Source organism: Drosophila hydei, unplaced genomic scaffold (assembly GCF_003285905.1).
Source record: "Drosophila hydei strain 15085-1641.00,03,60 unplaced genomic scaffold, DhydRS2 tig00000243-arrow-arrow-pilon, whole genome shotgun sequence".
In the NCBI taxonomy this organism is placed as follows: domain Eukaryota; kingdom Metazoa; phylum Arthropoda; class Insecta; order Diptera; family Drosophilidae; genus Drosophila; species Drosophila hydei.
This window is the reverse complement of record NW_022045693.1, coordinates 17,375-32,765: the sequence shown is the minus strand read 5'-3', so window position 1 is coordinate 32,765 and position 15,391 is coordinate 17,375. Positions and strand designations below refer to the sequence as shown.

Sequence of the window (15,391 nt, the reverse complement as noted above, 5' to 3'; positions counted from 1 at the left end):
ATTTAGAATTGTTTTTCATACGAGTTTTTTCAGCACTTGCGTGGATTATTGCCCATATGCAGATATACAAATTATATTTACGATATACAGAGTTGATTATACATACATACACGCATTTTATAAATATATAGACAATAATAATGATAATAATAAACATAATGATATAGCATAGATACTTATGCGGGCGGGGTGTATGTATGCATGCCTACGGGTTTACTAACAATAAGATTGATTGATAAGTATATATAGATTGAGAAGAATCAGTAGCGCCATGCAAGACGGGATATATATAGGGAGGAAGAATTCGTATTCAGATTGTCCGCTAGTATAAATTGGAGAGCAGTTTGCTTAATCGTCTTCATCGTTGATGGCCGCGCTGCTGCGGGAGATCTTCATGTAGGCAGCACAAATGCATTCGCAGACAAAGCGATATTGACTCTGGAGAGGAGATGGGAGAAGAGAGCTGTAGATTAGCGAGTCATGATTGAGTAGATAAGATAAACTTACCACATTCTGTACCATGCAAGCGCGTTGATCGCGCATGGTTCGCACTATATCCAGCGGATAGACAGGCTCGCGGGCCTCCATCAGCGCCAGAGCTGTGTCCATCAGTATGAGCACACCAGTGCGTCCAATGCCTGCCGAGCAGTGCACGATCACGGGAGGATTAGCTGCGCTAATGCATCTGCGAGAGGAGAAAACTAATTAGCCTTTGCTCTCATACACAGTCTAGATCTATATATCTCACTGGTGCACACTGGTGGATACGGGTGTCTCATCCTCGGGCGTTGCTCCATTGCTTGCGGCGCACTTGCGTTCACTCATGAGTCCCCCGTTCTCATCAGCATCCGCGTCGAGCAGCCGCACCTGTTTCAGACTCTCCTCAATCTCCTGGAGCAGCGTGCGATTGCGTGCAGCGCGCACGCGTTCCGTAAACTCGAGAAACAGATTGGGATCGGAGGGCACACAGTGATCCGGCCAGGCGAGATATTGCATGTGATGAATGTGCCGCTGTTCGTGCTTATCCCGCAGCACAAACTCACGAAAGACAAAGCTACCCGTTTCATCCGGTTTCTCGCTAAGACAGCGCACTGAGAAACCGTCGCCAAGCTGCAGCTCGTCGCCCGTAACGGGCCAATATTGATGGCATTTCTGACGACCTGCCTCCATTACGGTTGTAAGCATAACCAAGAGATGGCTGCTCTCCTGCTGCACCATGCGCCAGAAGTCTGTTGTGGTGCTGGCCAGCGGGCCTTGCGTCGCTATATATCGATTCACTGCACCGCCTGGTATTTCCATATTCACATAGTTGGCATTGATATAGTCACCAGTCAGCGAGTTGACCAAAGAGACGCGCGTGCAGTCATCTGGGGGAAATAAAGCTGAATAAGTTAAAGATTTCTTATCGGCATTATTTTGCACTTACAGGGCGATATATCCCGATATCGATTCTTGGGCGCATTCGCTGCTTTTCGAGCCTCCGTGATGGCCAGATCGGGGTTCTTGCGATACATCAGTTCGTATTGAGCAAGCAGTGCGCCCGATGCGAGGCCATCGCTGAGCAGCAAGAGGCTCTGAGTGAAGAGAGCATCGCCATCAAGCAGATTAGAGTGCGAGCCAATCTCATCGGATTCGGGCACATACTGGTAGAGGGGCTCCTCTTCGAGTAGCAGCGGAGCCGAACGCTTGGGGCGCACCGTCAGCAGCAGTTCGCCGCTGGATTGATGTCGGCAGTCGCGTATCATGGCCACCACCTGCTCGTGCCGCAATCCGTGCACTTCCCGACCATTGATCATGAGCACCTCGTCGCCCTCGCAAACACGGGGCGTGCACCGATCGGCGGGCGTGTGTGGCACCACCTTGGACACTTGCACGGGCAAACTAAGATCCACGCCTCCTTTAACATTGAATCCGTAACGACCCTGTTCATCGGCCAGTAATCGCATGGTGATTAAATCGCTGCCACTCTCTGGCTGACCCACGGCATCCGCTATAGTTGTAGGCAGTAGTATGGGACTGTGCTGCCCCGAGCTGTAGGCGGGCGGCATGGGGGAGGGCGTGCCAGACTCAAAGCGTCTCGTGCATTGCTCAATGAAGCCAACATCGCTGCGAACGAAATAAACAATACAAATTAGCGCGATTGAGAATGCTGATGGTATTAACTCTATGGACTAGATAGTTATAAGATTTTTGCTGTTGTAACTCCATCTAGCTATTCTATTCATTTGCAGAGCTTTACTCCAAGCATTCTCTCTTTACAAAACTCACAGCTGTATATCGTATTCGTCGCTGTGCTGTTCCCAGGCTTTGCGAGGCATTGCATCGGCCTGCTTGGACGTAACCTTGGACGTGTCATGTGGACGGCTCGTTTTCGTGATGGTCAGTATGGTGGATGCGGACGGTTTGCCGTTGTGCGAGGCGGCGCTGTCGGAGCCGCTGCCCGTGCCGTTGTGCAGCAACTGTGGCGTGCCATCTGCCGAGCTGCCACCACAAGTGGCAGCTAGTGCATTGCCAGCTAAGAGACGTTTGCTAGGCGAACGCACAAAGACCTTGTGGATTCGACCACGTTGCTTGGACTCCTGCACGGCCTGGAGTTCGGTGCGGCCCGAGTAATAGAATTTGCTGCCCAGGCTGATGTTGAGGAAGCGTGACAATCGATGCGGCCGCTTCAGTCGGAAGAAACTGTGATGCTCCACACAGGATTTCCACAAAGCCTTCGCATGCTTGTGGCTGCTCATGCCGAAGCCGAGCAGCGTGTCGTAGCTTTCGCTTGGTTCGCGGCGCAGCTGTATAAAGAAATCCTTGCGCTTAAATGACACCTTCACCATTTTACTCCACGAGAAGGTGTTGATGCGCAGCGCATGCTGGAAGACGAGCAAACCAATTGCCGAAACGCCCAGCTGCAAATCCTTGCCGTTGGAATCGGTTGCCTTATGCAAATCGATGCCATAGAGCTCCAAGCGTTTGCCATGCTCCAGATAATTGTATTCCGCATCAGCTGGCAGCTGGCCGCGATGCAGCTTATGAAGCTCACAGATCTTGCGCTCCGCCTCTGGCGTTTGCTCAGCCAGCAGCTGCAGTCCACTCAAATAGCCCGTCTGATGCTCCACGGCATTGAAGTCGCCCAGCTCAGCTGTTGACATATACAAATTGCAGATTAGTTTAGTCTATAGACAGATAGACTCTGGATTGCTCGTTACTCACACTGCACCGTATAGCTGGCAAGCAGGCACTGGGTGTTGCTGGAGCATGGCAATTGGCCCAGCAAAATGTTACGCTTGATCTGCAGATAGAACTGATAGCGTGTGAACTCCTCCTGCAGCCGACTGGGATCGCTTACAAAGAACTGTCGTCAAGTGGATATAGAATTAGCTGTTGATCTTTAGCTTTATATGTGTGATAAACCCACCTTAACTCTAAACTCTAATAATGGAACGGCATCGTTGTCGAGCGAGAGGCTGCTGCATTGCTTCTTGAATTGCTTCTGTGCGTCCACCCATCTCTGCAAGAGGTAATCGAATGCTTGAATGATCGATTAACTGCTTCTTTCACTTACCACAACATCACCGGGCTTCTGTGGAAATAATAGACCAAAGTAATCCCTTTCGGATAGCTCGAGATAGTGAAAGACCTGATCCAGTAGCTCAGAGCCCTTTGCACGTTTCTAAAAGGGCACGAAAATTTGAAATATATAAGACCAACATAGATAAGCTAGATATTTATCAGTCTATAGTTGATTTGTTTAACTTGACTAGTTTAGGATTACTTAATCCAAGTCCATGAAAATATTAATTCTGTTACTGAATACAGTCAATGTCATAATCGTAATTAAAATTTTTTTTTTTTTTTTTTTTTTTTTTTTTTTTTTTTTTAGGCAATATATTTATTTCTTTATTTTGTTGCAGCTTATTGTCTTAGACTCTATAGCGCATTTAGCTCTAAACCTTAACTAATGGGAGGGCAGATATGCCAATTATTCTGCACTTGTAGCTACTATCTTAATTAGTTCTAATATTGTCTAGAGGATGCAATCTCTTCAGTCTTCGCCTATTGTTGTTTATAGCCAGGTTGCTTGCGAGATGGTTAGGATGCGCTGCAAGTCTGTCCGCGTATCTTGAACTGTGTCGCCCAATGAGTTCAGCAACTGTGGGAATTGCTAAATCCCTATGTAAGACTGAGTTTCTTACAAACCAGCTGGCTCCAGTCCATCTGCGTAGTGCTTTATTCTGCAGGGTCTGAATTTTGTTCCTTGTAGTCTTCGCCGAGGAGCCCCATAGAGAGATACCATATACGAAGGTTGGGACAACTATTGCCTTGTAGATGGCGGCCTTGCTGCTGTAAGACAACTTGCTTGAAGCTCTCAGCATCCAGTCGAGGGTTTTTAGCTTGCTTTTGCATTTTGAGGTTACTTGACTTATGTGCGCTTTAAAAGTCAGCCTTCTGTCAAGAGTGATACCAAGGTACTTTACTTTTGAGGCTTTGGGAATAGTGGGCCCCAATGCAACGCTTGGGCAATCTCCTCTTCTAGTGGCGAAGGTAGTATGTACAGACTTTTGTGCATTAATGGTGATACACCACCGTTTTGCCCAGCGTCCGAAAGAGTCCAGATATTTTTGTAGTGAGTCTGAAGCTTCTTGCGCAGATACGTGACGTGATAAGATGGCGGTGTCATCTGCATAGGTCGCTATGAGTACTGCATCTGTACTTCCTATATTTGGCTCGGGAGTTGGCATATCTCCTGTGAATAAAGTATAAAGTGTTGGGCCTAGAACACTACCCTGTGGTACTCCAGCCATAATTGGTCTAGTCAAGGATACTGTTTGCCCCCTTGACACTTGGAAGGTTCTTCCAATAAGGTATGAGGATAGCAACGCGAAAAATGGGGCTGGAAGGGTGGTCCTCACTTTCTGCAGCAGTCCCAGGTGCCAAACTCGATCAAACGCCTGTTTGATGTCTAAAAAGACGGCAGAGCAGTACATCTTTTCTTCAAAGGCTCCAAGGATATGGTGCACAACTCTGTGAACCTGTTCCGGTGTTCCATGCTGTCTCCTGAAGCCAAACTGATGGTTTGGAATGGCCTCCTGGCGTCCCAGATGTGTCAGTACTCGTTCCAGAAATATTCTTTCGAATATTTTGGAGAGTACTGGCAACAGGCTAATTGGTCTGTACGACTCAATTTCTCCCACGGGTTTGCCAGGCTTAGGAATCATCACAATCACGGCGCGCTTCCAGCAGGCTGGAAAGTGCCGGATGCGGAGCATGGCGTTGTACACCATAGTTATGTAGTCTATGGTGGAGTCAGGCAGTGCTCTAAGGACTCTGCCGTTTATTAGATCATATCCAGGGGATTTTTTTGCCTTCACTCTTCTGATGTGTTCAAGAACCTCTTCTTTTGTACATCCAGTTATCTGGTCTTCAGCTGGGAGGGGCGAGAGAACGATGTCTTCTGTTGCTTCGATTTCTGAGGCCTCTGCGGTAATCACCGGCGTGAATTGGTCTTGAAGGTGGTTTGCAAAAGCCTCAGCTTGAGCTTCGTCTCCAATGTGCCAGGAACCAGAAATGCTCCGAATGGGATGACGTCGTATTGGCTGCCGTTTGAGCTTTCTTGTAAATTTCCATAATTGAAACTCTGCGTCAGTGGGCGATTCAGCTCGTACCAGCGCATCGCTGATACACCTCTTTTGAAGCAGGGCGAGAGCAGCTTTAAGATGCCTCGTGGCTTCGTTGTACATGGATTTGGCATCAGGCGTGCGTAATCTTAACCAGCGTCTCCTGGCCCATCTTTTGTGTATTAGTAGGTGTTGGGCCTCCAAGGTGAGGGGGATGTTGTACGGAGACTGTTGTCTTGTTTGGCAAGATGGTGGGGCGGCTTGGTGCGCAGCTTTGACTATTTCTTCCTGCAGTTTGTTTGCTGCGTAGTCCACGTCTTCAGGAGTGTTAAGTTCCATTTCTATGTGCAAAGAGTAATGGAGCTCGCGCCTAAAGACTCCTAAATCTGATCCTGCTGGCAGTAGTTGTTTCCTAATGGGCAAGGGCTGTGGCTGCGCGTGGATTGTGACTATTAGTGGCAGGTGGTCAGAGGATAGGTCCAAGGATTCTTCAATGGTCAATTGCCGGTCACAGATGCCTTTGTAGACAGCGAAGTCGATTGCCGAGGGCCTGTGTCCATTAATTGGGTAACGGGTGGGGGCTCCAGTCGCCAATATGCTGAATTGTAAGTTTTGAATCGCCTCAAATATGACTTCTCCGCGACGATTCGCACTATTGCTTCCCCAAAATGGGTGCCATCCATTCCAGTCGCCGCCGATGAGGGTCTTATTCAACCTTTGGCCTAGAACCTGTTCCATGTGATGATCACACAGACCAGTGTTTGGCGGAAGATAAATTGACGCAACTTCGATCGCTCCAATAGACGTAGGCAGGGTGATGGCTGAGACCTGCATTGTTGCGTTGCAAATTGGCAGTAAAGGTGTATGCGGTATTGTTGCTCGTATGAGGATTGAGGATCCACCAAAGCAGTTTGCTCCTTCACCATGAGCCTGATAGTGTTCGTATCCGAAAATTTGTGTAGTGGGGCACTCATGAGTTTCTGTTATTAACATTATATCTATGTTTTCTTGTGAGAGAAACGCAGCCAGTTCCTGAGTCTTGTTTCTCAGGCCATTGGCGTTCCAGATACCCACACGTAAAGCCATTATTTGTAGGCAAGCTTGGTTATGATGGCCATTAAACTGTTTAGCATGGTTGCTTGTTGGGATTGTACTTCTCGCATCGCTTTGAGCTCGGCATTAATTGCGTCAAACTGACGTTGTTGTTGCTGAAGCATTTCAGTGAACAAAGTGTCACTTGTGGTATTCTTATTTGACGGTCCACCTCTAGCGGCCTGTGCGTAAGAAACACCACTAATAGGCGTTGCAAAGCTCGTGGCTTGGGTAATGCTCCGGGGCCTTGTAATTTCGGAAGCAGTACTCGGACCCGTAGACGGTGTTTGTGTGGGACTCCTTTTTTGTGCTGGGGATTGCAATTTGCGCAACCGCTTGTATACTTGGCAGCCCTTATAGTTGGCTGGGTGCTGTAACTCACAGTGCACACAAGTTGGTGCCTGGTCCTTTTCGCGGGTGCAGTCTTTGGATGCGTGTTTCCCGGCGCAACGCACACATCTGGGAGCTTTGTGGCAGTAGCGTTGTGTGTGTCCAAATTCTTGACAGCGATGGCATTGTGTCAGGTCGTTGTATCTTCTTGGCAGTTCCACTGTGCAGCGTTGCCTGCAGACAACTCGAATGTCCAAAATTTCTTTGTTGTTGGGGGCCTGAGCCACGTCAACAAAAAATATATTTAGCGGTGTTTTGTCCATACGGCTCAGTGGGTTGTGCACATTTGTAATTGTGTGGCCTTTGGTTTCCAATTCCTTTTTAATTAGTGTTGTATCAGTGCTGGAGTGAAGCCCTTTGAACACGACTCTATATGGTTTGTCCTCCTTAAGCTGGTAGCAGTGGAACTCCAATTCCAGCTTAGTAAAGTGGTCTATAACTCTGCGATAGTCCTCACTGCATTGGGTTAATACACCTATGTTATTCTTCTTTGGCTTAATTACGTATGATTTAGCATCAATTACTTTATCTATTATCTGTTGAAGTAGGGCCACAGACTTGATGTTTGGACACCATATGGGGGGCGGACGAGGTTTCGGAGTAGTTTGCTGGTCGGTCAATACTGGGGCTTCTGGAGCTACAGGTGATTCGCTGTAGTCTTCATCTTCTTCTACGAGCAGTGAAAATCGATTTTCTGATATTAATGCTGCATTGCTGGTGCTTGGTTCGTCGAAGATGAGCCTTTTCTTGATGGTTTTTGGTGAATTTGGCTGTTTACGTTTCGTGTTTTTGTTGTTAGTGATGCCTTGCACGGAGGCGATATCTATTTTTGAGTTTATTGGCATGATGGAGGCTTGCCTATTTGCCATCACAACGTTAAGCTGGGCTTGCATTTCTGCATTTACCTTTACAGCTGTAGCGAGGTTATTGACATTAGATGTCATCGCGGATTGTGCTTTTGAGTGCAGGCGCACTCGCGCCAAGCGACGAAATTTCGTAAATTGCAATTAAAGCAATTGAGTTACGCGGAAGCAAGCGATAAGAAAACGCTGCGTGTGCGGTTTTTGTTGCTGTTGCGTTGAAGAATGCACCGCAAAGTTCTATTTTTAGAACTCTGCAGCAGTAGAGCTTAAGCGAAGGCTGTTCGAATTCACGTCTTTACAGGTCGAACGACTGATCGCGATTGTAATTAAAATTATGATTTAGTAACTGAATAACGCTTCGATAATGTTTTTAATCGAAACAGCAAGAGTTATCGATCATTTGAAACGAATTCGACACGTTCATAAACTCGATCAGAGGGGCTAAATCAACTCAGGTCTTCGCCCTGATATTCTGCCTGTTACATACACTTCAACAGACCTTTATGCCCTGTATTCCCATTTTCATTCAGTTTCAATGAATTTATGTATCTAATATAGGAATAATAGAAAACTCCAACAATAATTGTATGTATATACGTAAATGTATTATGTGTATATATCGCTTCGCATCGTTCCACACGCATAAATTTCACTATTTACCCAGTTTAGTTGACTAACTGTAAGCTGACGTTAATTTGAGTGCGATTCGGAACAAGCAGATCTTAAGTTAAGCGCAACTTAAGCTTTATTTTCCATTTCGAGTGTTTTTGTAATTAAGAAAACAATGCGAATGCCTCTTCGACAAGTGCGTGTCTGTCTATCTGTCTGTCTGTCTGTCTATCTGCCTGTTTGTCTCCTCCAAAATGAAAGCGAGTTTCGAATATTCAATTTTCAAGTGCAAATGGAAAGAAAAAAGCTGCGGAGGAGGAGGAGGAGGAGGAGGAGGGAAAGGCAGAGTATTTAAGAAAACAATGGCTAATATATACAAGTAGACTTTCTATGCTCAAGAGTTCGTTGATTTTTTTACACAATTCGCAATTTACAGTTGGAAAGCAACTTGTGAAGTGCTACAGGGGTTTTCGAGTGGGTGTGAAGGCTGCATACATACAGTGAATGCTCGTCTAAGTGAACCTAAAATCAGCTAATCGGAATTCAATTTGCAAGCTAAGCTTATCTAGAGCTTATCCCTAGCTTAGCTAGCAGAGTCTTCACTGTACTCACCTCGATCCGAAAGGTGTGCGTGATGTCATCTAGGAACAGGACGGTGACGCATTGCTGCCGCTGTTGTTTCTTGTCGCGCGCCAGTTCTGAGGATGCGCCGCGTTGTCGATAGCTTTTGCTCAGGTTGCTCAAGCGGAAGCGTTCAAACATGGCCCCGCTCCATTCTGCTTCCAATTAAATCTAAACGTTTCGCAGTGTGTGTGTGTGTGGGTGAGTGTAGGTGTGCGTGTCCTCCTTTAGCAACTTGCTGAAAGACTCCTCTTGTGGCTGGCAGTTTGTTTATTCAATAAATAATGGCAAGACTTTCGACCTTTGTTTGGACGTGTCGTTCACGTTATGGCTAAGACTTTGGATGGATGTTCGACTTAATACTTCTTTATCTTCCTCTACTGTGCTGCAAAGAGATTGAGACATTTGATTAAATCAGATGTTGACATAGGTGAGTTACAAACATTTGATTACATATTTAACAAGCGAAAAACAAGTGCAACTTAACAAACTTGTCGTAACAGCGCTGTTAACTTAACATACAATGTTATTGCAAGCAAAATACAAATGTTATTAATATTTTAGAGATTGCAATCTAATCTAATCGAAACAGACGAATTTGGCTTTATGCAATAACATGGAAACATTTTCAATTACGTTTGCACTTGACGTTTTCGCCCAGTTTTGTTTTCTTTCTTTCTTTTGGCTGGGCCTGCCAGCCGGAAATTGTGTATTAATATAGAACACAGAAAGAGAAAGAGAGACATAGAGAGAGAGAGAGAGAGAGAGAGAGGGGAAGAGCACATAAATATTTTTATCTGTCACATGTACAAAATACTTGTATTTGTATTTGCTATAACTAATGGCATAATACTTAAATAGCAATCGAAGTCTATGTGTGTGTGTGTGTGTGTGTGTGACTGTGTGTGGGTGCTCAGTAATATATACAACAAATATACAAGTGAAAGCCACACAGTGGCTAATGCACTTGATAAGCAAATTCCAGTTGTGGCAAAACAATTTTAACTTTGACTCCTTTGTTTCTGATATTAGTTTACTCTACTTAAAATAGTATTTATACTAAGTATGAGTTTCTAGCAAGCGAAATCATGTCGAAACATTTATAACTAGTTCATATATCATGTGGAACAGCTCATAAGCCAACTGCAAGGCGCATCTATCATGAAGAAAGATAAGCACACACACACACACATGCATAGCGTATCTAATACACACTCATACGTCCATAACATAGACTCCATTGATTCAATTGCGACCAAGTCAAAAGGAAGTCCGAAGACGTAGACAAAGGCGATATTAGTCACTCGCTACAGTTGTCAACGACTTGTCTACGCTGTGAGTGTGTATGTGTGTGCGTAAATGCATGGCTCTGTCTGTATGTATGTATGTGTATGTGTGTGTGTGTGCGTGCGTTTGCGTTGCTCGTCAGCGCGTGAAAATATGCGCCGATTGCTGTCTAAGACCCAGTAAGAAGACCTTTGGGCCAAACTACTTGTCAGCTGAAGTGTTTCCCTCGCACACCCGCTCCCACACACACACAGCGTCACTCACCTGAGTACTACACCTTACAAAATAAACAATGACAAAATACAATGCGTTAAAAAGGGAGTGTGAACTATGTGAGCTTAAACTGCGAGGCTTTAGAATACCCTAACCAAAATAATAATAGACGCGAAGCTTGAATACTCTGGCATAAAAGGTATTTAGCTAAAAGGTATTTAGCTCTAAAGTAAATACTTGCATGTTAAGTCACGTAAATACTCTAGAATCTAGAAGGTATTTAACAATATTATTTCACATATAAAAAACTTATTATTCTCGTTGAAATACATTTCAATGAGAGCTCATTTGATCCACATTGAGAGCCTGATTGCTCCTCATAAAGATTTCTACAATCTGTTTACCGATCTCGGTCTCGAGCAACATTTAACTAAATCTCTTTTATATCGAACTATCTAGTTGTCCCATTAGCCTATTATGCAAGCTATTTACCTTTGAAGCATGAAGCCAATTAATGCCTTCCACATGGGTTGCTCAGTAGGTTAAGCTGATTAGGCAGGAGGGCGAAGGGGGGCTGCAGTAGGGTGCCCAGCAGGTGGGAGGGGTTGGGGGTTACTCTTAATTCCATTTCGTTATCGGCAAATGAATGCAAATTTGTTAGGCACACAAGGCGTAACCCGTTCAACCGTTTGTTAATGGGTCGATAATTTTTTATATTGCGTTCAACAGGTTGAAGAAAAACCAACTGAAATAATTACTGCGACTACTAGATACCCTGTGGGTAGCTCGGAAGTGTGTCAATGTGTGTGAAGGCAAAATGTTAATATATCGATCTAAATATTAGCAATTTATCGACCAAGTAAAACATGAGACTTATGTGAAATTAGGTTTTTTTCGTCAATTACTTTAGCTTTTAGAACTATATATATTGATATCGATTGATTGATAGATAAAGAAAGCGACAATTAAGAACCTTTAATTTGAATATGACACTTTTGTCACCTTCCATTGCTTGCTCTGATGTCTTTTTATAGATTACAGGGTATATATAGAAAACAGAAACGAGGTTGCGTCATTTGCTTCGGTAACGCCCACAAGGCCTTCTCCGTCGCCCCATTTCAGGGAATTGGCGACAAAACGACATCGACCAACGGGCCATATATGAACGGGAAGCCTTATAGACGCTACTCGACTCGATTCGATTCTCATTGTGGTTATGACGACTTTTCGTAGTTACCCTCTCTCTATATGGGAAATGGGTAGTGCGGGGTTGTAGTAGGGGTATTCAGGTGATCACATTGTTTGTATTTATTACGTATGTCTTTGTTATTATTCTGCGCTTTTGCCATTAATTGAAAACGAAATGAAATGAACAACAACAAAGGCGAACAAGAACAACAGCAAGAACAGGAATATTTCTGGCTAAACAGTCGTATTGTTTAAAGTGCATAAACAAAAGCTCAAACACTTCCTCACATATAAAAATATATATCAAATTTATTCGCATGACAACACAATACAAATAAGCGCAAAATAACAAACTTTTGGTTCGTTGACCGAGTTTTTGAGGCCAAACTTCTCTCACTTTTCTCTCACTCGAATTGCAAAATTTTTGTTTATAATGTTAAGTATTTAAATATTTATGTGTGCGTGTATATGGGCGTGTGTGTGTCTGTGTGTATGCAGATTTAATATGCTATTGTTTGAGTAGTTGTTGGGCAAAGCTGGAAATTCTGCTGGAACAGCTTCCGTTGTTAATGGACAGTGGGACAAAGTCTATAAGTCACAGCAGCAAATAAAATAAGCCGTTATACAAGTCAAGTTTAGTTGCATATTATAATTTAAGACAGCAATTATGATTATAACTATTAAACATAGTTAATTACATGTTTGACAGCCTGGGAACCACTGTGCGAGTTGTGCTTTTGCTTTGTTCGCGTGACCCGCTGAGCAAATGGAGGAAATGGCAACGTAAGCAAATCCAATTTGCTTGCCAGATGCTGGAAGTGGATAGTAGAGATAGAGAGAGAGGAAGAGAAAGAGAGGGGGAAGGCGGAGAGTCTGACAACGTTGAACCGGTTAAGTATTTGGCAGCGCTTAAAACTGAGCTTCGATGTCAGCTGAGCTGCTCAAGTCACGTAGATTTGCAGATAAAATGCGACTGCAGATGACTCAAGCCGATTGGCCAATGGAAACGGGGCAGCAATAGTTAACGCTTCAAGAGAGAGGTCACATTGTGGACTGTGTAGAACTCGAACTGGAACTAGAAACGGAACCGAAAGCCACACACTGTGCGGTCTGCCATCTGCGTAATGGAACACGCAGCCGTTGAACCTGCTGTCAACGTAACTTGAAACAGCAAACACACAAATGGAAAGGTGAAAATGAGAATTATAACAAGGCGAAGAAAGAGGGGGTGCAGTTGGCTCTGACTGCCACTCAATTTCAATTAGGACACATCACTCAAATCGTTGATGAAGGGTATTTCAATTTTGTCACCAACTATGCGACGCTTACATCAAAAATATGCTCCATGCCACAAATCTGGCTTTAATTTAGTATTTTTGGCTGCCTGGCAATCCTTATCAAAGTCAAAGCGGTCAAAGGTGGGCAGCCTTCTGAAAGCTTCGTCTGTTAGCAACCCCACGTGCGGCCAGCTCAACTGATAAGGGAGGGAGATGGGCACAATTGAATTTGTCGTGTCAGAGAGGCATCAATAATGTTGCTGCTGTTGTTGTTGCTGTCTGTGCATTTGCATTTGCATTTGTTTGGTTTTATATGCTTTACCGTTATGCGTCAGGGTTGCCATGTGTGCGCAGGGCTAAGGCAAAAAGGGGCAGGGGCAATGCTTATCGCTGTTTGCTTTTTAATTTTTATTGCTTCTGACGAACGACCATACGAACGGCACACGCACCCCGACAACGAGATGCTCTTATGCTATTTTTGTGTGTTCATGCAACAGTAGCCCCCAGAGCCAAGCAGCCCCCGGGCTGCATGCGCACATACACATACACATGCACACACAGTCATACAGTCAAGAGCTGTCTGGTTGTTTACGCTTCGCTTCTTCTTATATTCTTAATGATTACCTTACACATTTTGTTTTTACCGTTAAACAAAAAAATCGAAATTTGTCTACTAAACAGTTCGCTTAAGCGCCGCGACGGCTTGAAGTCAACTAATCTCATTTACAGCGAAACTGTGCTAAGCCTATTGCGCTCCAAAAGGCAGAGAGTGAGAGAGAGAGCGAGCTGTAGTTACAAACACAAGAGAGCTAGTTCAATTAATTAAAGGATTTGTAAACACAGTACCATGATTAATTACACGCACACACATAAACAAACTCATGCATACAGACTGTGTGCATTTATTTCTGGAATTAATATAGAATGTGTGTGTGTGTGAGTGCAAGTACATTCTCTCCCTCTCTTTTTCAAACTGTGATTTTCAAGAAAATCAGACAGACGCTGCGACACTGCGCTTCGTTGAGTAGGCGGCATCTTGAGCTGTGCATACATGTACATGTGTATGTGTGCGAGTAAGAGTGAACATCGAAGAGAGTAAAATCATAATAATCAAAGGGCAACAAACAGCGCACTGTGGCGTTGATTCTGCCTGCGGCTGCAGATAAGCGCACTCACACACACACGAGCACATAGTCAGCAGCGTAAGAGAAAGAGTTAAAAGAACCGCTTTGGACATGAACTGCAGCTCACCTTTTTGCATCCAGCACTTAGGTACGTCTTACGTTGTGTGTATTCTTTTTACATAGCAACAAATTCAGCAAATATGAAGAACACATTTATTTGTAAGGCTCCTTCGCAACTTTATACAAATATTGACGCACATACACACACACTTATGCATTGATCGGTCGCTCACACGCACACGTACCGCGAGTTGAAAGGAAAACAATAAAACAGGAAAAATGGAACGGCAGAACGAAGCCGCAAAACGAAAATAAAGTTATGGTATGCTGGTTGTTTGCCTATACGAGCTAGGGTTTACATATGGAACACGTAACGAAACCACAAGCAATTCTGCTTTCAATAATGAACAAAATTAACAAAATAAAATAGAATTTAATTTTTTCTCCGAAACCGAACAAACCAAGGCGAGCAGCGACGAACTAGTGATGTTAAATACGGGTGTACAACGTATCGATGTATCAATGTATCGATGCACCCAATTAAGCATTGACGATGTATATCGCAAAAGAGCTCTAAATAACTGATAGTTATCGAGTGTTTGCTCACTGACTAAAGTTGCTTGCTATGCAATGTGCGCGCGTGATTTAACATTTTAAATTTCACTTATATTGAGCCACAGCAAGCATTGCTTATAATTCGGATGCAGATATGGAATGTGCTCAAATGATTTTACATTTCATATTTTACTTTGTACGTAGCTTATCCAGCATTGTTTTAAATTCGGATGTGGATAGAAACAAATTTGGTTTTTTTCAATTAATAAGTTGCCAAGCGATGTCAAGTCGTTAGAGTAGTAAGAGGAGGCCAGTGAAGAAGCTCAAGAAACAGCCCAAAGAGTTGGGCCAATAGCAGCCGAATGTCCAGAAGAAGGACCAGCCAAAGGCTACCGACACAGACAAACAAAAGCTCGGCAAAAACCCAACCACCCGCACACGCACACACTCTTAGGATATCTGATGCTGCAATAAAACTGAGTTAGCTTGCATATTGCCTAGCT

At 44.2% G+C, this 15,391-nt stretch overlaps 1 protein-coding gene across 2 annotated transcripts; it reads right to left on the bottom strand.

Moving 5' to 3' along the window:
* Positions 1-139: 139 nt before the first annotated feature.
* LOC111601078 (tyrosine-protein phosphatase 1) lies at positions 140-14,802 on the bottom strand. Of its 2 annotated transcripts, none has more exons than XM_023317504.2 (10): positions 14,401-14,802; positions 9,176-9,569; positions 3,557-3,664; positions 3,410-3,502; positions 3,205-3,346; positions 2,269-3,133; positions 1,427-2,106; positions 749-1,367; positions 508-685; positions 140-438 (listed from the first exon to the last, which is right to left on the bottom strand). In XM_023317504.2, exons 2-10 carry the CDS (start codon positions 9,323-9,325, stop codon positions 349-351), a joined length of 2,925 nt encoding a protein of 974 aa, XP_023173272.1. In that variant the 5' UTR covers positions 9,326-9,569; positions 14,401-14,802; the 3' UTR covers positions 140-348. The 2 variants fall into 2 exon arrangements, with proteins under 2 accessions (XP_023173272.1, XP_023173273.1); XM_023317505.2 differs by having other exon boundaries at positions 9,176-9,564.
* Between the last annotated feature and the right edge of the window lie 589 nt (positions 14,803-15,391).

What these genes read in the sequence shown, in the direction of transcription:
- LOC111601078 (XM_023317504.2), bottom strand. Translation starts at nt 9,325, where the DNA reads ATGTTTGAACGCTTCCGCTTGAGCAACCTGAGCAAAAGCTATCGACAA. An exon ending in GTATCCACCAGTGTGCACCA is followed by an intron (nt 686 to 748) that starts GTGAGATATATA and finishes CTCCTCTCGCAG; the next exon opens with ATGCATTAGCGCAGCTAATC. An exon ending in CTTGCATGGTACAGAATGTG is followed by an intron (nt 439 to 507) that starts GTAAGTTTATCT and finishes TCTCCTCTCCAG; the next exon opens with AGTCAATATCGCTTTGTCTG.